Source organism: Rhodamnia argentea, chromosome 4 (assembly GCF_020921035.1).
Source record: "Rhodamnia argentea isolate NSW1041297 chromosome 4, ASM2092103v1, whole genome shotgun sequence".
NCBI lineage: Eukaryota > Viridiplantae > Streptophyta > Magnoliopsida > Myrtales > Myrtaceae > Rhodamnia > Rhodamnia argentea.
In genome coordinates, this window is record NC_063153.1 from 23,503,765 (window position 1) to 23,526,003 (window position 22,239).

The following is a 22,239-nucleotide window of genomic DNA, read 5'->3' on the forward strand; positions in this document are numbered from 1 at the left end:
GCATTGGCAAAAGCCACCCTTTTTTTTTTTTGGGGGTCGAAGGTGAAAGCCACCTTCAACACTCAATACTTTGACACTTTTTTACATCCCTTTAGAATGTCAGCAACGACAATCACTAGCTGGTAGTAGATGTTGCAAAATGGTTTAAATTTAGCATTGCCAATTTGATTGGAAAAGAAAAGTCCACGCCATCGCAGGAAATTGCCATCTCTACAAGTGACATATTCTACAACATAAATTAGCAGACAAGCTTGCAAAAGCTTGTAGCATATATTCGACCGGCAAACCCATTATTTCTCTCAAGCCTGTGTTGAATTACAAGGAAACAAATGAACTAGCTTTATTCTTTGATTGGTGCAGCAGAGGACATTGGCACAAAGCATGGGAACGGAAACCTCCTAGAGTCGTGACTTTGAACGTGAAGAGGATGACACAGGCGCACTCTGCAAAATGAAAGTAAATTTCATGAGAGCTTAATTTGCAAAGGCCTCCAGGCGGGCAGAGACTGGAATGTAATGAGCTAAAGACATGTTACATCAGCCACAGTTGGTGCATAAAGTCAAAAAAAGAAAAAAAGGGAGGGGTGAAAATTAATGGTTTTCCTCGGCCTAATTGTTTATGCTCACTTTGGGTAATAATCCTTCGTAACATCTCCTAACATGCTAAATGTTTAATTCACTCTAAAAACACATCACTTGCGTAGTTAAATTCCCGTTGTATCAGTTTAGGTTCTCTGTATTTTGTGTTTTGGATCTCATAGGGGTCATGTCCGCCTTTGCCAGCCCAAAATGGTCACCAACAAAGAAGCAAAAGATCAAAATTAGGAAGCACGAGATTGAGTTGCAGGCTGGAAAAGGTAGGTCTGATTTTCTGGGAGGTCAGTAAGGTGATTACTACGATTACAGGTTTCACTGAGCCATAAGAGAAACAGAGAATAGTTACCAGCGGGATGCCTTTGGTGGCTCTTTCTTCCAAAAACCTTGATGGTCGGTAGAAGCTACCATATAATTCTGACCACTTCTTGAGACTTTTGTATATGTGACTCGGTCCGACCGCATCTCCCCAAAAGACGAGACCACCACTACAGTGGCAGAAACAAGGTCAGCAAGATGGAGGACGAAACTCCGAATATATAAATGAATAAAATGGGAATCAATCTCGTGCTAAATATATCTTCCTACACAAGTCCATCAAGACAACAAAACCGGGCTATCAAGGATAAATGACAAGTCCTATAAAAGAACTAGTGCACAAAGCTCCCCCCACTGGGGCATCTGAGAAGAGGCTACGTCCATGACTTGACCCTATGACCTTAGGCCACAATGGGATGGGTTGAGGTACGCTTATTTCTTTCATGCATTGCTGTACTGAAAAATCCCTGCATTACTACTATATGATGTAGGAGAATAGACTAAACCACTCAAAATCATTGGAAGCCCATGGTCTACTTCAGGGAAAAGAGCAATATGGTCAATAAATTTGCATAACACGACACAGTCGGGCACTTAACACATACAAATAAAACAGAGCATTCACAAATAGTGACAAAATTCGTATGAAAGAGGAGCAAAATGGCATCACAACATGGTAAATTAATGTAAATATTTGCAAGGGAATAAGAATAACTGCAGAGTAGCTCACCGGAATGATGGGAAACTCATCCCAAGGACTGAGGCAATGTCGAGGTCTGACGCTTGTATTACCACTTCTTCAGCCAAAACACGACATGCCTCATTCACGACAGGAAATAACAGCATCTCCACAATTTCTTGTTCAGAAACAGAGAGAGGCTGCGAACACCAAAGAAATTTAAAAGGAAGCACAAGGTTTAGTTAATTTTGCAGAGATCTGAGCTAAGTCAAACAGAATAAGCAGGTCCGTTCGATGAATATACACAACTTAACAGAAGAATGAAGGTACCTTTCCACCAGGCATGATATTGGCAATCCTTCTAGACTCATCAACAATTGGTTGTACAGATGGGTCAGGTACTGGTTTGCTCCCCTTTTCGTAGATATAATATCCCCTTCCATTGTTCTTCCCTAAGTACCAGAGTTCGTTCAAAGTACATTTAACAGATGAAAAAGAAGCAATGATTGACAAGAAAAGACATCAATAAGGGGTATCGTTATTACCATTTCGCCCGCTTCTGATCAAAAGGTCAAGCAGAGGAGACTTATATGTCAGGCCTGGAAAGGCATCAGCAAATACTTTACCAACTGCCATGCCCACACCATATCCGGCGACGTCCTGAAGCCTGCAATTATAGGCACGTCAAAAGAGATCATCATCAAGAACCCAGAAATCATTCATGGCTTCAAGAATGATGCTTTACTTACAAGTTGAAATGATAAATGGACTAACCAAAAGCCATAGGTTCCTATAGATTGGCAGATAACAACTTGAGAGGCTAAGAGGCTAAAATAACAAAGTCACAAGACCATGTTATTGCATTTATATTTCGCATGTGCATCCCAATGAATCAAAGGTCCTCCCATCAGAACAAGGACTTTAGCAACATGAACTTCTCTCTATCTTCTTGTTTCTCAAATTCATAAATGATTCTTAATTTTACATACTTCTTTAGTCACACTTTTGAAAGTAGCTTCCTTAGATTAAACCAAAGAATAAGAAAACTATTCGACCAAAAAAAAAAAAGAATAAGAAAACTAGGCAGCCAACTACGCTCATCATAATTTACATTCTCAGACAATTGATTCTTCATAGACAAATTCCTTTGGTAAAACAAGTCTTAGATACATTTTGTGTGGTCTCATTCAGTGATTAATGGAGTTATTATTCATACATCAGCAGTAACTAAGCAACTATACTGAAAAAAGAAAAGAAAGCTAACTGCTGAAGGAATTTTCCTCCTCTACCTCTCCAGTCCAAGCTACGTCACATCATCATCATAAGCATCCTAAAATAAGAAGAATTTGCAGGAACCTTAATTTCTTGGACATTTCCAAATCCATGCATGCACCAAACTTATATTATATGACATTGGGTGTTCAGGCCTCCTAGAGCACCCAACCTTAATCTATTTGTAAAAGCTAGTATCCTCAACAAATCAGATTTGATCAAATGAAAAACATGATAAGCTGCAACGAAGAGAGGAAGATAATTACTGGAAAGGACCAAGAGGGAAGCCGAAGTTGACGATTGCCCTGTCAATCCTGAAGAGGTCCACACCTAGATTGACCAACAGGTGTGCACCTTGGGAATATGGGAAAAAGGCCCGGTTCACTGCAAACCCAGGGCAGTTGCCCACCACAACTGGAACTTTCTTTATGATTTTCCCAACTGTCATAAGGTCAAGAATCACTTGTGCAGAAGTCCTCTCTGTGCGTACAATCTCCAATAGGGACATTATATGAGCAGGACTGTTTTCCAGTGGAAGTAGTTGTCAATCACAGAGAAAAAGAGTAAGCTCAGTAGAACAGTGCATAAGGGGAAAGAATGTTATATTGGAGCTAGACAGCATGGTATCTATATAGGCCATCTCAATCAACAAAGAACCCACATTCTTCAGAACAATATGCTGAAAAAGTGAAGATCCACGTATAATAACAGGAACTGGAAGGGTTAGAAAAATCAAATCTCACTCATCAAGATGCATAATCCTGTGCCACAGAGAATTAACCAGTAAGAAAACTTTCCAAATCTAACATCAGGTTTAAGATGGAGGGCTCCATGGCATCTAAAGACATGGTATATCCAAATGCGGGGTAATATTTAGAGAGCCATTGAAAGCTATGTGCCACGCTGCTGACTCTTGATTTAAAGAAAAAAACAAAATGAGATGTCTGGCATACTAATACATTCTATGCTACAGAACCTGATTATACATACACACGATGGTCATCACAACTCAACCTTTGGCCTTTTTTTCTTGCTCAAGTTGTGCCAAAACAGGGAAAAGTTTTGAAAGAGACGTACATGTGTGGACAGACACAAAGATTAGATCCGTCAGACAGATAACTGAGAAAATTAACAAGATAAGATTGATCGGACTAGATACAGGAGGAAAAAGTAACACCTTTCACAGGGTGAAACAGATAAATAACTCTGCAGTTGCACGGTCAATTGGAATGACAGGAAAGACAATCACATGCCTCTCAGGAATCTAAATTACCATTTTAATGGACATAAAATCAGGTCAAATAATCATAAATATACAACTACAAATTTCAGACCCCATTTTAAGTAAGGCTATTCTGCACCAAGGATGAGAAAGTGATGCTTCATACATCTATTTCATAGAGGAAAAGAAAATAAGTTAAATAACCTGAAAAAATGAGCACCCACTATCCGATCTTGAGAGCTGGTTCTTTCTCCAATTATATTAAGATCAATCGAAGAAGTATTTGTAGCTAGGATGCAATGGGGAGGACATATCTTCTCAATTTCGCTAAAAATTGCTTGTTTCAGAGAAATGTTCTCAATCACAGCCTGCAAGGGGGACTTCAGTTAGTTGTTTCTAACAAAGAAGGAGTACATATCATGTAAATATGAGTCTCAAAGATCTCTCGTGGCTTCTATTCAATAGAACTTGTGAGCTACTTGGTGCCATTTTCTACAGTGAAAGAATTGTATAATCAGATCTGCAAGCAGAATACTTGCAATCTACCTCTATCACCATGTCCACGTCTTTAAAATCTGCATAATCCAGGACACCTCTGAGCATTGACAAAGCCTTTTCTGCATTACCCTGTGTCAGTTTCCCTTTCACTACAAGACCTCGAACATTAGCTGCAAAGAAAAGTCAAAGAAAAATAAGTAAGAAGTCAAGCTTATTGCAAATGACAGCAGCACGGACTAGATCACTATTTCATAATCAGCAAAGGTGTTATGGTTTTATACATAGATACATATGTATATACATATGCATTCTCAGACTCACTTTGCATCATTGGTAGGCAGTGCCCTGGAGTTGTCTTTTTTCATGGATAAAACATGAAATAGAAGCTAGATGTTTAAATTTATGTGGCTATTATGAATTATAGACAATATCAAACGATATTCTAATTTGAACTTGTCCAGCATGGAACAACCTAACTAGTCCTATTAACAGTTTAAAAGTACCGGATACCTTAATAACAGCTACTAAACATCAAATTATTGGTAAAAGCTTGGTAACTTCCTCACAGTCATGGTGGAAAGTAACCAACAGGGGGAAAAAAAAACTGTTCATCACGGCCCAATGATATATGAAGAGACTGTGTAACCAAATAGGGAACACCGCTCCAAAGCTTTTGAACTTCATGAAATAAACAACTTACCTTCAACCATTTTCATCCCCTTTAGAAGATATTCAGAGTTAATTTCCTTAAGAATAACGTATATATTGTTCAGAATAAGAGCGGTAGCAATGCCAGAACCCATTAGACCTCCACCTATCACAGCAACCTTTTTCACCTTCCTTGGTTTTAACCCAACATCAGTGACATTAGGCACCTGGAAAAGCAAAGAGTGTTGACTGTTAAGGAAGTAATTCAGATTGTAACAACAGCTAATAAGAATACTTACTTCTGTCAGAATAGAGGAAATTATTTAAGAGTATGAAACATGATATTAGATAGTAACCTTCTGGGAATTGGAGAAAAAATTAATGGAATGTATAGGTAAGATACAACACGTAGTACGAACAGAAGAAAGGGGCATCTATCACATAATCAAAACAACAAAACTACCAAAGAAGAAACTATGTAATATTATGAAACATGATTTATAAGGTTGCGACTTTCTTAAAATTGAAAAAAAAAATTGATCAGGGAACATAAACATAAAATAGAATACCTAGTAGAAACAGAAGAAAGGACACCTATCACATAATACAAATGACAAAACTACCTAAAAAGTCTCCTCAATTATCCATGCTAGAAAAATGCGAATGAGGATAAATAGAGAGAACAGATATTTGTTTGGAAGAATTAGCATGTCATTATCTTTTTCTGCAAGCATAACTTGTTCCTACATGCAAAGTTAACCACAAAATCCTTTTCCTAGAAAAGGAGATTCAAACTTCAAACAGTAATTCTCTCCTACAACTGTCATATCATAGGCAATCATGATGGATGGAACAAATCTATCATCAATAAATTAAAACCCAATGAAGAACCACATATTCAGCATCCACTTTTTCCCTGTCAAGTATAACAAAGAAAGGATAGAGAAGATTCATCACATCTTTATTCATTTACCTCATTATTTTGAAGTAATAGGTACATATCCACTTCAGACGTACCTTTGATGTCGCACGCTGGGCAAAAAATACATGAACAAGACCCTTCGAAGTCTCCGATAAGACCAACTCGTTAAATACTTTAGCCTCCTGCCAAGACAATTTTCTTTGTCAGCAAAATTCACTAACAAAATTAAGCTTGCTTCATCCCCCCAAAAGCTCCTCCCAGCAGGCAAGTTGAGTCAAATGGTCTACAAAGTCCCGAGAGTGCACATGCTAGTAATGTGGGCAAATTTAGTAACTAGGTGCATAATGTTATCCACCATTGTGGCCACATTAAGAACAGCAAATCATGTTCTTTCAAGGGAGACAGATTAGGTATCTATGACAGATTAGCCACTCTCTAAAATGTACCTTTAGAACCCCACTATATCCACCATGGACAATGCCATCTTCAATCACATCAAGGCATGCCTGATGCTGAGGCAAGTGAAGGGCAGTCTTCCTGGCTTGTTCACGTGCAATTTTCAGTATCTCGCGTGCTTCGGACAGGGGAGGAAGTTTATCTGTGCGATGGAGTGAACGAACCCATGGTTTACGCCTATTTGCAATGTCCAGAGCCCAGAGACGAGATACTTTCAGCAATTCTCCTGAAGGAACAATGGCATCAATGAGACCTAGTTCCTTCCCCTCTTCTGACATAATTGGTTTGGATGACTGCAAATGATTAGATGCATCAATTAATTAGCATGTTCGTAAAAAAAAAAAAAAACTGCAGCTACAAACTATTGGTGAGATGCTTGCTCTTTTCTCCGAATAGAAGTCAGCAAAGCTAAGCAATGGCCTAGAATTAGCTACACCTGATTAGGAGCAATTTGATTGAATCTTTCCCTCAGATACTTCATTCTAGAGATTCCTCTCATTTTTCAAATTCATGCAGCATCTATCTTCCCTCTTATTATAGCGACAATAGAAGACAGCAGCAAGATATTCTAGTTCCATTAAATCAGTATATTCCTTTTACATAACGCCTCAATCCTCAAAAGAAGGAAAGTAAAAATCACACCTAAGCCATATTTGAGAGAAGGGGACCTTGTGGTCACTATCTGCAGCGTCGTCCAACCTTTGTGGGTTCGATTTGCCACTAGTTTACGCAAACATGTACTGCTTATCCTAGGTAGTGGCCATCAATAAGTAACCCTACCTAATCAAGAAAATGCTTCCCCCACTACCTCCCTACCCCTCCGCCCCAAAGAAGAAGACAGAAAGCAACCCCAAAAAGAAAGAAAATTTAGCACATGCAAGCGAGCAGAGAGAGAGAGAGAGAGTACTAGATCAAATTGAAATCTCACCAGCATCATTTCAATAGCCTTGGGTAGTCCTAAAAGCCTCGGAAGACGTTGTGTTCCTTGAAATTATATAAACTTATTATTAGTTCAGATTATGAGCAGGACATATTGTTGTAAGACATTAAGGCATATGCCCAGGCATTGCCTAAAAGTACCTCCAAATCCAGGAATTACCCCAAGTGATAGCTCTGGTAAGCCAAGTTGTGTCCTTGCCACCGCTACACGGGCATGGCACCCCTGGATAAACACCAAAGGGGCCATTGTTGATAATAAGCATAAGAAGCAAACAAAAGCAAACAACACTCGAAATTGCTTCTACTTGACTCAGAACACAGATGACAGACCAGCGCCAATTCTAAGCCACCTCCAAGAGCAAGTCCTTCTACAGCAGCAACAATAGGCTTCTTGGCATCTAGCATAAAAAAAATATATCAGCATTTATTCATCCTCTCAAATGGCATCACATTGCGGAAGGGTAACAGTTTAAGCCCGGCTAAGGACCTTCCATTGTGTTGACCACGAGTTCAACGGACACATCAGGGAGAAGCGAAACATCACCTGCCAGCCAAATTGATCACATTGGAGTTCACTACCGCTGGGAAATTAGCCAACGATAATTCAAGAGACAATTTCCATCAAATCATACCAGTCTTATGAATCTTGTCAAAGACATTGATGTCAAAACCACCAGAAAACCTCCCACCGTTGCCTTCAAAACAAACAAAAAGACACGCATCTTACTCACGCGAAAGCAAAAATTACAAAACGCATCGAACAGCACCGGAGCAAGCTTCGTACGATGCCTTCTTTTTGAGGAACTTGCAAAATCATTGCCTTCCGCCGCTTGCTTGGCGGAATAAGCCTTTTGGCCGATTCGCACAAGCAACAAAGAAATAGATAACGAAACAGAGACGGGACGCTAAAATTGCAGTCCCGAAAGTTACCGGTCAAGACAATAGCCTTCACATCATTTCTCCTCGCAGCTTCATCGAACTTCTCCTTCAATCCAGATAGAACTGCACCGCCCACCAATCAGCACATCAACAGCACGCACAACAGCAAAGCCAAAAAAAAAAAAAATCAGACGCTCGCTCCACCGATTTCAAACAGAAAAAAAAAAAAAATCCAGAATCGACCGAATGCAACGGCGAAAAGAAAGAAGAGAAGGCCCCCGCGAGAGCTAATTACTTGGAATGGCTAAGGCGTTGACGGGGGGATTGGACATGGTGATGACCGCGACGCCGTCGTGGCCGACCTCTATGGCGACGCCGATTCTCGCCATGATCGAGCCCGCCGAAGACGAGAGAGACGCAGGTCGCTTCACCGAGGCGATGTCGTTTTCCGCTAAAAGCGATGAGCACTGAAGAGACTCGCCAACGTGGAGCTCGAGCGAGATGCAGAGAGTGCAGCGAACCAGCTTTTATACGGAGAGAGAGAGAGAGAGAGAGATGGTGGCCTGCTGAGTGGGGGGAAGCGAGTCAACCAAGTTATGAAATTTCGACCAAAAAAAAAAAAATCAAGTATGAAATTGACGACCAAAAGTCCCACTCGGTTGCTTTTCTTTCTTTCATTTCTTTGGGAAAATAATTAAGGGGAGATTCCAAGTAAAAGACTTTTTGTTTTATCAAATTTAAGCAAAGATTTAAAGTGTTTTTATTTTTTTAAAATAATAACTTAAAGTGAATTCTATTTCTAATAAGAGTTTGAAATATCTTCTTTATTTCAAAAAAAGGCCTGGTCAAGGTCATTTTTTGTAATTTTTTTTCTCTTGTTACCTTTGTTTTTTTTCCTGCATTTCCTTTTTTTTTGCCTAGATTGGCCACCGACGAAATTGCGAGGAAAAAAAGAGAGGAAAAGATACAAATAATAAGGGAAAAAGGAAAAAAGTCAAAAAAATAAATGACAAAAATGCTCTTGATCTTGCCCTTCTTGAAACAAAAAAAGGCATTTTAGGCATTTGTTTGAAATAAGATCCATTTCAGATCATTATTTAAGAAAATGAAGACATTTTAAGCCCTTATTTAAAATTTTCTCAATAATTGAAGACTATGGTCTATAAGGTAAGTGCTGAAAATTTTAAAAAAATAAATTCAACGACTAACCAAATTAAAACTTATTTATAGTTGTTAGTTGAAAAATCACTTGATAAAATTAAATTTGTTTGCAGCACATAAAGAAGGGTTTATATAATTCATCGGGTGAGAAATACTACATTGTATTTTTCATGTGTCAACGACCTGATTTAAAGTTAAGAAATTCAATTTGATACCTTTGCATATAATAGTCGCTCATATTTCTTGTTTTTTTGTATATAACTTTTCACTACCTTCATAAATTGCCTTATCATTATAGACAAAACTATTTGTTTTTGTACAATAACAACATTCCCAATCATTAGCCCTCTCCTCAATCTCACTCTCCTCTTCGGGTATAAATATCAGGCCAAGTCCACCTTAAAAACTAGTCGAAACACGCAATTGCCTGATTACCAAGATTTGAATTGCGACTTCCAATATCAACGAGCTCTTGCTTGACCATTTGAACCAAGGCGACTTGTTTTCCGAACGGAAACTATTATTGCAAATCGAAGTGTACAGAACCTTTTTGTCGTTCGACATACGTATTTTCATGATGAAGATGTCAATCGACGATATTTGAGTTTTGTAATTATCGAAATAAAAGTGATTTGATATCTATGGATCTGCCAAGGAAATCTTCTTAATATTTTATGGATTGACATGATACTTAGTATTCCATTTGAAGAGTCCTAAAGAGAACTCCCAGAGCCGATTATGGAGTGTTGTGACGCGGGAGGCGGTCGAAATGAATAGATTTGGAATTCCTGAACTAATTAAATAGACAGCAGCTTATATTTCTTTTTTCTTTTCAACTAATAGGGCCATAATAATAATAATAATAATAATAATAATAATAATGGGGTCTCACGATAATACAATGAGATCGGTCGCAGGGTGTCGAATCAAATTCTTTTTATTAGGACGAGTGTCGTGTCCTTGTCATTGCCCACTACGTTTTGCTAAGATACTTCTCCCGTGGGTCACATTGTTAAATGTGTCAGTGGGCCCCACTTCAACTACGAATTTTGTCCCCACCGCCACCCCCACCCCAAAATTTACAAAACATGAACAAATAATAAACAAATCCAACTGCAATAATGATGATCATGCTGGCGGAAATTTAAAAAAAAAAAAAAAAACCACGGCTCGTCAATGCCGCTGGTCGGTTGGTTACTGGTCACCGAGATCCGAGAATCTTTTCTGTTGAGGACGTGGACCCCCGGATCTTGGTCAACGATCACACGCGGAGCTTGCGCTCTATATATGCCTTTCAAGAAATTTTAACAATTTTACAATTTTACACCTGATCTGATGCTTGAAACCAAGTCATAGTCCCCATTATCCACGCTGCTCTCCCAACGCTCCGGCGGCGCTCACTCTCTATAGACGCCGATGATGCTCAAGCAGAGCTTGAGTTTCGCCAAAGTAATAATCTTAGTCATCATGTCTGCTGGGTTCTCTGTCGTATCAATCTTTTTCACAATAATCTCACCCTTTGCTAAGACATCTCGAATGAAGTGGTACCTGATGTCAATATGCTTCGTTATTTGGTGATAAACCGGATTATATGTCGGATAAATCGTACCTTAATTGTCATAGTGTGCATTAACATTTTTATGTTCTAACCAAAAGTCCAAGAACAAACCTTGTAACCATATCTTCTCTTTCGCTATAAAGGTCGGTGCCATGTACCCTATCTCGGTTGACGACAAGGCAATGTGGTTCTGTAAGGACACCTTCTAACTAACTGTACCACCTGCAAGCGTAAACACGTAACTTACTAAAGACCCGCACTCATCCAAGCCACATGCATGATCCAATCCACATAACCTGCAGTCTCACTACCCCTCCGGTACACTATAACAAACATCTATTGTCCCTTTCAAATATATGAGGATCCGTTTCACGGTTTCCCAATGAGTTTTGCCAAGACGCTTCATATAACGATTAACTACATTAACATTTTGTGAAATATCGTGCACGATCCATATCATAGCATACATAATATTACCCACGACACTAGAATAAAAAACATGGGTCATATGATCCTCCTCTTCTCGTAGCCGTGGTGATAACTTAAGCGACAGTTTAAAGTGCTTCGCTAATAATGTATTTATAGATTTCGTTGGCGGCATATCAAAACGTCTTATAATTTTCTCAATATACTTCTTTTGAGAATGATGTAATATTCCTTGAGTCCTATCACGTAAAATTTCTATATCTAAAATTTTCTTTACAATATCTAAATCTTTTATCTCAAATTCAGCACTCAACTTCCTTTTTAGCACATCAATATCATACACGTCCTTAGCCGCTATCGATATATCATTAACATATAACAACAAACATATCTAAGACCAATCTTCCAATCTCCTAAAGTGAACACAACTATCCATTTGACTTTTCAAATAGTCTTCACTAGTGGTAAAAGTATCAAAATGCTTATACCACTGTTTAGGAAACTGTTTCAGCCCATACAAAGATTTCTTTAATAAGCAAACATGGTCTTTTTTACCCGGAATAGCAAATCCCTCTAATTGTCTTATGTAAATATGCTCCTCGAGCTCACCATGAAGAAATGTCGTTAGCAACTAAGGCAAGTAAAATACAAATAGAAGTATGTCTTATCACGGGAGAGAACACCTCATTATAGTCAATGTCCTCCCTCTATATATACCCATTCGCAACAAGTCTCGCTTTATACTTCATTGTCTCGACACCGGGAATACCCTTTTTCCATTTGTAGATCCATTTACTTCTAACAATCTTTTGACTCTTGGGTACTTTAACTAGCTTCCATGTTTAATTTCGATGGAGTGATTATATTAGTCACTTATAGCCTCTAGCTACTGTGACGACTCAAAACCGGCCATCGCCTCATAATAAGACGAATGCTTATCTATCTTCACCTCATCACCTACAATCAAAGCATTAATAATATTTGCATAAACATAATGTACTAGTGTTTTAATTTGCCTTCTTTGTCAATCTGCAGCTACACTATGCTACGATTGTCTTGGTTGTTCAAGATAATCGACTTCATGAATTGCAACGTCATTTGCAGCCTCAACCTCTGTTACCTTTGAGGTCTCCCGAGTCTCCACCTGAAGTTCTACCTCACTACTTACACTATGATCTATCTATGGTGCACATGGTAATATTTTTTGAAGTGGATTTCTGTTCTAAAAGCACTTCTGGAGTAGAAATCGGTTTGGTAATATAACATTTGAAACAAAAATCCGTTTGGTAAAAATTTATACTTCTGAAAAAAGATTTCTACTTTTAAAGTGAATTTTCACTTCGGAAATTATTTTTCCCTTATTTGAGAAGTTAAAAAAATTGCTTCTCAACTTAAGAAGTGTTTCTCACCCGACCCTCTTTTCATTACACCCTTATTCTCTTTTAATTATGTCTCTTTCGCCCAATCATGCCTCCGACATCGCTGCCCACTACCTCCCCCTGTCGACTACCTGCTGATTGCCGATCACGCCAAGTCGCCTTTGCTTGCCGCCCTTCGCCGACTACCATCGCCCACAATTGCCCCTCGTCGACCGCCGCCGCCACCCCAACCTCCGTCGACCTCCACCGATCATCGCCCACCCGTCGACCACCTCCCACCGCTACCACCAACCACCGCTAGTCGCCCGCTTTTGACCTCCGCCGGTTGCTGCCGACTACTACTAGCTTTCGCCGTTGACCATCACACACGGTCGACCACCGCAACCGACCGTTACTACCTACCGCCATCGCCGTTACCGCCGAGTCGCCATCTCCGATCGTCGAAGTAAAAAATAAATAATATTTTTTTAATAATAAAAACGATTTTTCAAAGAAATTTAAAAAAATTGAAAATGAATGAGAAATTTTTCTATTTGCGACAATAATTAATCGTAGAAGATTTTGTGCTAATAATGTACTAGAAGTAGAAATTTTCAACCGTTATTAAATGAATTTCTCTAATCAGAAATCAACTTCTAGAGCAGAAGTAGAAAAATTAATTTCTAGCCAAAAATTGATTTCTGAAGTAGAAGTGTTGCCATGCGTGCCCTTGCTCTGTCGGTAGTGTTTCGGGACTCATCTGTCGAAGCATTGCGGTCTCGTTGAAGATTACGTATCTGTCGATTAGAAAATTGGGTGATCTGAGATCGGTGCACCATAGCCGATAGCTTTTCACCCCATGTGCATAACCTAGAAATATGTACTTCTTCGACCTTAGCTCAAGCTTATCATTACTTGCATGAGCATACGCAGTACATCCGTATACTCATAATCCGGGGCAATCAACAAGTTTTCCGATCATATTTCCTTTGGAGTCTTCCACTAGATAACAGATGATGGAAATCGATTAATCAAGTAACATGTCATGTTCACAAATTCGGCTCAAAATTCATTGCCTATTCCAGCATGTGCTCCGAGCTTGCTCACTTAAAGTTCTGTTCTTCCGTTCGCCACGCCCGTTTTGCCGCGTTAATATTACAACAATTAGTAGCAGAGCGATTGTAATTCCGATTATCCAATTATAATGGATTAATATTGCTGGCTCTTTCCGTAAATATATATATCGATATTATGATAGAATCACGTAATCTATGATGTCCTTTATTGTTCCTTATTATTTTTTTGGGCTTTTTGCATTGACTTAATAGGCAAGATCTTGTTGTTCCGCGTTAATATTACAACACATGCTTTGTAATTGATGCTTCAGGCATGTTTCACGCTTTTAGGCACGAACTGGGAAACTGCATGGCCAACGTGGACTCCTTGGTCCTGGTCTTAACCCAACGACGGTCAAACTTCCACTTGAACGAAATCTGTATGTTTCTTCCTGTTTCTTGGATGGAACTTGGTGTTGAATACATTGGCATGGAGCGTGTGGCATACGACTTGATTGTCAAATGTGCCTGATGTCGATGTCCTTGGTTAAAAAATGTACCTAACGTCGCGATTCCAATCGTTCTGGCGTGTACCCCTAATGAGCAATCGTCACTCAGATAGTCGAACCGGCGCGGGACCACCTCGCTTTGTACCGACAATTTGTTGGCTCCAATGGGGAGGGAGTTTGCTAATCTTTATGTGACCTTGGTTCCAAAGCCTTGTCGAGAGCATTTTGGGATTAAAATTCCTAATGCACTGTACTAATGTGGGGAAGTGAGCTTTTTTAAAATTGCGTGGACCGGTCGAGGCTCGTGAAAATGGTCTCGGACACCACCTGACCTCTTAACACAAAAAGAATGAATCTATATTTTCGTATATGCAATGACTTCATTTGGGATCACAATTAGAAAAGGGTTTGAAAAATATTGACCAAATTCTAGTGGGGCAAAGCATTATTAGTGACTGATTTCACTAGCAAATTGCTAAAAGTGTCTTAAATCTATTACGTTTGTATCAATTCAGTATTAAATCTTTCAATTTGACCATCCTAAACTTTTTGACGATTTGCCAATATAAACCTTCCAATCACTTTTGGCTGAAAATCATTGACGTGGACTCTGATCGTCTTACATGATACGGCCGGTGCTGATGTGGAATTTTTTTTCTTTCAATTTTTGAAAAAAAACTTATTAACTTTTTACATAATTTTGCATTCTTTCTTTCTTTTATTTTATTTTTCTTGTATCTGGCGAGAGTCACCGGGACGTCGCCGGCCGGGGGTGTCAAAAAAGCCTGCGCCAGACGGGGTGGCCTGGCTCGAAAATTCACTTAATTTTCGAGCCTTTTCGAGCCAAGTTTGGTGCTCGGGCTAGGCCAACCCCCCACCCGACTTTTTTTAACATCAATGTTTTCTTTTAATTTAATTTATTTTTATATTTTTTCATTTGATGGGTTTGTTAATTGATTTTGTTCCAAAAAAAGAAGAAAAAAAAATCTGACCATAATCCGGCCCGACACTACCCGACCCGGCTCGAGTTGGGCTGGGTAGACCTCGGTACTATTCTGTTCGGGCCGGGCCGAGACCAAGCCCGTTGACACCTCTATCGCCAGCCGCTTAGTCGCAAGTGAGCGACCTTTGCCTAGACTTGGCCGAGGCCCCGATAATCCTTGCCAGCGACGGTTAAAAAAAAAAAGAAACAAAAAAACACAAAAAAAAAAGTTACAAAGGTTTTTTTGTAAAAAAAAGAAATTGCAAAAATTGTCCGACGCCGACGTGGGACGGCCAGTATGTGATTTGCGGGGAAGTATCACATTGACAAATAGTCAAAAAGGTTTTTGACTAAAATGACAAAATGAAAATATTTAGGATTGAGTTAGCAAAAGTGCAATTGATTTAAGATTTTTATTTTTTTAGGGTAATTATTCCATGGTTTCACCATGTTTACATGACTTTGACCCCAGTTGACCCAACGAGGCCAAAGCTTGGCATTGGTATAGGAACTTCAAAGAACCGAAGGCCCGTTTTGGCTTTTACTCTGCAAGCGTCGCCGCCCCCTTGGGTGTCATCATTGATTCATAAGGGCGTCGTACTTGCTTCGAGAACCTTCATCAAGAGGAGCTCCGATGCACGAGAGGTCCGGATTCTATTCTTCGGTGGCGAATTGCATTTTCACCCTGGATTAACAACAGGGTCCCAGGTTCGGGCTTGATGGACCCCGACTTGGGCGTCGAGGACTAGAGCCAGGCCTCGATGGACCTCGAATCGGGCATCAGCGACCGGGGCGCAGGCTCAAAGGCTTGATCCCAGGCTTGGGTATTTGGGACTAGAACTCGAACTCAATGAACACGTGCCCAACCTCGATGGACTTGGGCGTGGGCAATGTGGTCTCGGACTCATTCTCAATGGACCTGAGTATGGGCACGCCCAGGACCCGATAAGGAAGCCATCTTGGGCCTGCACGGGGTGCCAAGTTCCAGGCCCAATCCCTATGGACACAGGCACGGGTGCCAGAAACCCAAGCCCAGGCACCGAGGTCTTAGACCCAGCCTCGATAGACGTCGAGGTCCTAGGACTAGCCTCAATGGACACGGGCCTGTGTGTTGGCAACCCGAGCACTGGTACTGAGGTCATGGTCTCGCCCTTGATGGACCTAGTCACTGTCGGCCATGGAAATGGGGCCAATTTTCTTCTAGTCATCCCAGAAAGATTCAATTTTTAATTTCATTATTGTTGTCTGTTCCTTATTTTCGTTTTTCTAATTGAAGGCATGTTATGTTATCAACCAATATCGTTTAGCGGGGAGAAAGCTCCCTCAACGGCCACAAATGGCCTCCTTCGCCTTCCCCGCTTCGCTGCATCGCCACCAGCTCGCTTCGCTCCCTCCATGTAAGCCCTCTCCGACCCTCGATTCCTCCAAATACCACCGCCACCCCACTCCCGCTTCCGCCCTCAGGAGTGACCCCAACCACTTGCTCGCCAAGCTCCCCACCGCGGACCGCGACCCTCCTTCGAAAACCGCGAGTGGTTTCGGTGTCGGAGACAGGGCTAGTTCGTCGGCCCGGCCTCCGAGGCCCAGCGGCGAAAAGTCGCAGAAGGAGTCTTTGAAGGACCTCGTGAGCTCGATCATAAGGGAGCGGTCCAAAAGGAGGGTCGGCGATGGCGAGAGCGCGAGGAGATCGTCGAAAGGCAAGACTACGAGGAGCGACTCGAGTTTGGGGCGGGGGAGTGATGTCGGAGTTGGGAATTACGGTTTACGTTCTGAAAAAGAGAGTGCAGCGGTGAAATCTGCGGATGATGATGGTGGTAGTTCGGGAGGTAGAGTGGGGAAGCAGAAAATGAGCAGGAATGTCGGCGTTAGTGTCACGGAGGCGGCTAATGAGAGTAGGAAGTCTACGAGAAGTAAGGTCGAGTCGCCTGACGTTCGGTTGAGAGTCGCGCTTGATATGTGCTCGAAAAGTGGGGATTTTTTGGGGGCGGTTCAGTGGTACGAGTCGGCTCGTAAGGAAGGGATTCAATTGGTGCAGTATCATTACGCTGTGCTGTTGTATCTCTGTGCTTCTGCGGCTGTCGGTGTTGTTCAGCCTGCTAAAAGCGGAAGTGGCATGAGGACTTTGAATAGCTTGGACTTGTCGAATGCACATGTCGCTACAAATTACGTCAAGTTTGGTGAGGTAGATGAAGTCATGCCAAATGACCTCCAGTCAATTGGTGCCCGTAGGGTTGAGGGAAATGATAGCAAAATGGATTTACGTTCAAGGCGCACCTATGGCAATGTTGAGTATACCGACAGAATTAAGAGCATCAGGCAGAACTTTAATGGGTTTCCAAAACCCAAATCTCATGTTTCAGATCGGCTGAATGATGCAGGACAAACTAAAAGTGGTTCCTCCGGTACTGAAAATGAGGCTATAGACCAAGAGCAGGTCGTTATATTAGATGAGAATGTCAAGAAGTATGCGGTTGTAAAGGGATTTGAAATCTACGGGGAGATGTGCTCAGATAAAGTCCCAATGAATGAAGCCACTTTGACATCTGTGGCCAGAATGGCAATGTCAATAGGTGATGGAGACTTGGCGTTTGACATGGTGAAGCAAATGAAGTCTTTGGGGATAAATCCTCGGTTGCGGTCCTACGGTCCTGCTTTATCAGCTTTCTGCGATAGTGGAGACATTGAGAAAGCATTTGAAGTTGAAAAACATATGCTGAAGAATGGTGTCTATCCAGAGGAGCCTGAACTGCAAGCACTACTAAGAGTAAGCATAGCTGTTGGAAAAGGGGACAAGGTGTATTATTTGTTGCACAAACTCAGAACAAGTGTAAGGAAGGTCTCTCCCTCTACTGCAGATCTAATTGAGGACTGGTTCAAAGGCAAGATAGCTGCAAGACTAGGGAAAAGGAAATGGGATCAAAGAGATATAAGAGAAGCAATTAGAAATGGTGGTGGAGGCTGGCATGGGAAAGGTTGGTTGGGAAGAGGCAAGTGGAGTGTATCACGTGCATCGGTTGGTTCTGATGGCTCATGCAAATGCTGTGGCAGAAAATTGGCCACAATTGATCTTGATCCTTGGGAAACAGAAAAATTTGCCGAGTCAGTTGCAGCCTTGGCTCTAAAGAGAGATAAAAACTCCAGCTTTCAGAAATTTCAAGTACGAATTTCCCCAGTCAACCTTCCTAATTGTAATTTTCACTGTGTCTCCGAGAATCAGATAGACTGATTCAGCATTTGCAGAAATGGCTCGATTATTATGGACCATATGAAGCAGTAATTGATGGAGCTAATGTAGGCCTTTTCAGTCAGCACAGATTCTTACCAGCAAAGGCAAGTTTTTTAAAAGTTGAAGGCAGATCACCTGTAAAGGTCCATAGTGATTGTTCTTGTGCACTTATTGAAATCAAATCTGTAGGTTAATGCAGTTGTTAATGGAATCCGTCAGAAGCTTCCTTCAAGAAGATGGCCTCTCATTGTTTTACACAATAGGCATATTACAGGAAACAAGATGGAAGTACCAGTGAACAGGGCAATCATTGACAAGTGGACAAATGCGGATGCACTCTATTTAACACCTACTGGATCCAATGATGACTGGTGAGATATTGAATTCGCAAATTACAATCAGAAAGTTTGCATCTTTATTGTCATTTCGGGGAATATTGAAACCTCCGTAGTGCATGCAGTTTAAATTAAACCGACATGAGAAATAACGTGTGTTTCAGGTATTGGTTGTATGCAGCTATCAAATTTAAGTGCTTAGTGGTGACCAACGATGAAATGAGGGACCATACATTTCAACTTCTAGGAAATGACTTCTTCCCCAAATGGAAAGAAAGGCATCAAGTGAGTCTAGTTGGATTTCCCGTTAATCTTGATTATGAGTCTCTTTTGCTTGTCAAGGTCATAGCTTTTCGACTTTTTTATCATTTCCTAAATCATGCGGTAATTTATGAGTCTGATTAGAGTCGCTGTTGCAAACTATAATGTCATTTGTGTTTCTGTTTCCAAGGTACGTTTCAGCTTTTCTGTTGCCGGTCCGGAGTTTCACATGCCTCCTCCGTGTTCTGTAGTAATCCAGGTGAATAGCACAGATTTATTTTCTATGCTGCAGACATCTCCCGTTATAGATGGATAAGGGTGATACGATTGAGTTTTTGTTTCTTGTGGTGTGTGCATGCATGCTTGCAAATTTGGGTATCGCATTTGCGTCTTGCAAGCTTTGATAGGTTGGGACATTGTGTAATCCTTTGGTGAAACAATGTCCACAGGAGTCCGAGAATGGCCACTGGCATATACCCATTTTGCTGGAACATGGGTATGAAGCAGATAGAACGTGGTTATGTGTGACGCGTGCTGTCTCTGGATCGGAAACCAGACCTGAAGGTAGTAGATTGTATGCTGAGTCAAGTTTACTTTTTGATAAGCTGAAACATCTATTTTTCACGATAAATGCTTGCCTGCCCTGACTGTGGGCCGACTAAAAACGTTATTCATCAAAACACACTGTATGGCAGTGTTAACTACATGATATGATTACATGAAACTTTTGCTGCCCCCCCAACACCACCACCACAAACACACACACCCCAACCCCTCAGGACAAAAAAAGATTATAGAAGCTTTTGTAATCGGATTATTTTGCTCTCTTTTCTCTTTGCAATCTAAGCTCTATGTTTCACCTTGTTCATTCCTCTTTTGCTTATGGTATGTTTTTTGTCTTGGAAAAACAACTCCATATAATCTTTATCTCTATTAATCAATGAAGAGGATAACTAGTCTAACCAGTTCTGACAATCAAGGGCAAGAGCAAAGTCTGTGTTAAAAATTTAGGGAGAAGTGCACATTCCATTTATAAAATTATTTGATTTCCACACTCATGCTAGTGTTTTTCGATGAAACATTATTTTGTTCTGATCCAGATCATTTCAGGTAATGCTAACCGGTACTTGGTCTTACTTTTTATACTTTTCATTTGCTCAACACTCAATCCTCCTCACCAACTGATTCTCACTACTCAGTTTTGCTGCTGATAAGGAGGTCTTTTGTCCAATTCCCAGTGACTAGGTTCACCACCTAACTGTTTCCCATCTCCATAACTTGCAGAGGTGGGGTATTGGGTGAGTAGAAGATACAAAAGCCTAGAAGGCCATTCTTAAATTTGGTTGATATCAACATTTGGTAGTCATGGGCCGTACCATTTTTATGGAGTGCTTGGATATTCTTGTGGTTTCCAATTGGCAGTTCAATATATACCACGTTCCCGATGTCTTCAATCCTAGAATTCTGAGGTTGAATTTAGTGCTAAAGATTTGGTGTTTACTCTTCAGTACAGTTTCAAGGACTTGTTGAGTGCTTCATCGATGTTAGAGTAATTAAATATTAAACCATGCCTTTATCTATCAGCTTAAGCTTTTAAAACAATTGGTAGTGGTCCCACAAAATCTTATATAGTATCGGAGCAGGAGGTCTTGAGTTCAAGGCTTAGTGCGAGGAGGAGTGTTAGAGTAATTAAATATAAACCACACCTTCATCTATCAGCTTAAGTTTTTAGAATAGTTGGTGGTGGTCCAACAAAATCTTACAATTGACAATTAATAGCGACATCAAACTAGGCTTCTTGTCCCTCCAAGATGAGAGAAGGGAGAATTTGCAGGCATAAGTGTGGTGGCAGGTGTTAATCTGCAATCATGTGAATACTTTCATCATCTGTAGCTGGCTTTATTAGTTTTCACATAGTTTGTGGTGGCAGGTGTTAATCTGCAATCATGTGAATACTTTCATCATCTGTAGCTGGCTTTATTAGTTTTCACATAGTTTCTATTTTGTGCAAGTATCTTAATTTATTTCATAGAGCTGGTTTCGCTGAGCAAATGTGTACATGAATAGCCTCTGTTCATTGTCTACTGTTCTTGACAAAACGTTCTGATATATCTTATTCTGATGCCAAGTGATATTCATATGTGGTTTTTTCCAAAATTATTGCCTGATTTTTTCTAATTAATCACATAAAGTTTGTTGAACTGGTTCTCTGGTTTGATTTTTATGTCTTTGCTTTTGTTTAGATCTGCAATTACATCAACAGAGTGAGCAACATGTGATGGAAGGCAAAGAGCCACAAGTCGAAGTTGATCCCTTTTCAGAAACGCTTCAACCTAACCATGACTGCATTAGAAAATCACCTCCTGAGACACATCAAAATCTCAAAAGCATATTCGCAGCGTCTGTATCATCAAACGACGGCACCCTCCTGTCAGAACTTGACACTGCAGAGAGGTGTGGCGATTGTATTATTGATTTCCAAATATAGATTCATTGAGAATCAGTTCACATCCTTTTGTTATCTTGTCACCGAGATCAAAGAAGTTGGAGTGCCTATGTACAGACACGAGGCACGGTTGATTTTTCTAAGGTGTAGAGAGCCCTTCGTTGGCGGAAAAGCTTATTTCGCAAGAATGTACTTTCCCGAGCATTGTAACTTTGGAGTAGATGCAATTTCTTGCCTAATATAATTCAGGAAAAAATTTTCCCGCTTCATTTTCCTTTGGAGCTGCGGAAGTAGTCTTTGGTTGGTGTTGAAAGTTGGTACATCTGCTCTAAGATCGCATTACGGGTAACACCAGATGTAGCTTTTTCATTAAGGTGAAAATTGATGGGGGTCGAAATACTGCAAAAGTATTGATTTGTGTGGCTTACGGGTAGAATCCATGGATGGACCAAGCAAACTCGTCGCTATGTCAGCATACTAGCGTATAGCGCTATTA

At 40.5% G+C, this 22,239-nt stretch overlaps 2 protein-coding genes across 7 annotated transcripts; one reads left to right on the forward strand and one right to left on the reverse strand.

Annotated features, from left to right (window-relative positions):
• Positions 1-54: 54 nt before the first annotated feature.
• LOC115740609 (peroxisomal fatty acid beta-oxidation multifunctional protein AIM1) lies at positions 55-8,984 on the reverse strand. Its single transcript, XM_030674121.2, has 18 exons — positions 8,722-8,984; positions 8,478-8,549; positions 8,180-8,242; positions 8,035-8,091; positions 7,878-7,945; positions 7,689-7,770; positions 7,537-7,592; positions 6,599-6,901; positions 6,248-6,334; positions 5,283-5,457; positions 4,631-4,752; positions 4,289-4,452; positions 3,129-3,383; positions 2,136-2,257; positions 1,921-2,042; positions 1,642-1,790; positions 943-1,081; positions 55-443 (listed from the first exon to the last, which is right to left on the reverse strand). Exons 1-18 carry the CDS (start codon positions 8,813-8,815, stop codon positions 399-401), a joined length of 2,175 nt encoding a protein of 724 aa, XP_030529981.1. The 5' UTR covers positions 8,816-8,984; the 3' UTR covers positions 55-398.
• A 7,784-nt stretch (positions 8,985-16,768) lies between these two features.
• LOC115740602 (proteinaceous RNase P 1, chloroplastic/mitochondrial-like) lies at positions 16,769-22,016 on the forward strand. 6 transcript variants are annotated; one of them, XM_048277986.1, is made up of 8 exons: positions 16,769-18,632; positions 18,716-18,805; positions 18,891-19,072; positions 19,201-19,321; positions 19,488-19,556; positions 19,747-19,861; positions 21,541-21,751; positions 21,832-22,016. In XM_048277986.1, the coding sequence occupies exons 1-8, from the start codon at positions 16,812-16,814 to the stop codon at positions 21,875-21,877; spliced, it is 2,655 nt and encodes an 884-aa protein (XP_048133943.1). In that variant the 5' UTR covers positions 16,769-16,811; the 3' UTR covers positions 21,878-22,016. The 6 variants fall into 6 exon arrangements, with proteins under 6 accessions (XP_048133943.1, XP_030529973.1, XP_048133944.1 ...); XM_030674113.2 differs by lacking the exon at positions 21,832-22,016 and adding an exon at positions 20,408-20,515 and having other exon boundaries at positions 21,541-21,668; XM_048277987.1 differs by lacking the exons at positions 21,541-21,751; positions 21,832-22,016 and adding exons at positions 20,806-20,834; positions 21,062-21,143.
• Positions 22,017-22,239: the final 223 nt, after the last annotated feature.

Coding starts and splice junctions, on each gene's coding strand:
- LOC115740609 (XM_030674121.2), bottom strand. CDS start 8,815: ATGGCGAGAATCGGCGTCGCCATAGAGGTCGGCCACGACGGCGTCGCG. Junction 7,771..7,877: donor GTGGCTTAGAATTGGCGCTG/GTCTGTCATCTG, acceptor GTGTTTATCCAG/GGGTGCCATGCCCGTGTAGC. Junction 7,593..7,688: donor GGTAATTCCTGGATTTGGAG/GTACTTTTAGGC, acceptor TATAATTTCAAG/GAACACAACGTCTTCCGAGG.
- LOC115740602 (XM_048277986.1), top strand. CDS start 16,812: ATGGCCTCCTTCGCCTTCCCCGCTTCGCTGCATCGCCACCAGCTCGCT. Junction 19,322..19,487: donor AATGGAAAGAAAGGCATCAA/GTGAGTCTAGTT, acceptor TCTGTTTCCAAG/GTACGTTTCAGCTTTTCTGT. Junction 19,557..19,746: donor CGTGTTCTGTAGTAATCCAG/GTGAATAGCACA, acceptor CAATGTCCACAG/GAGTCCGAGAATGGCCACTG.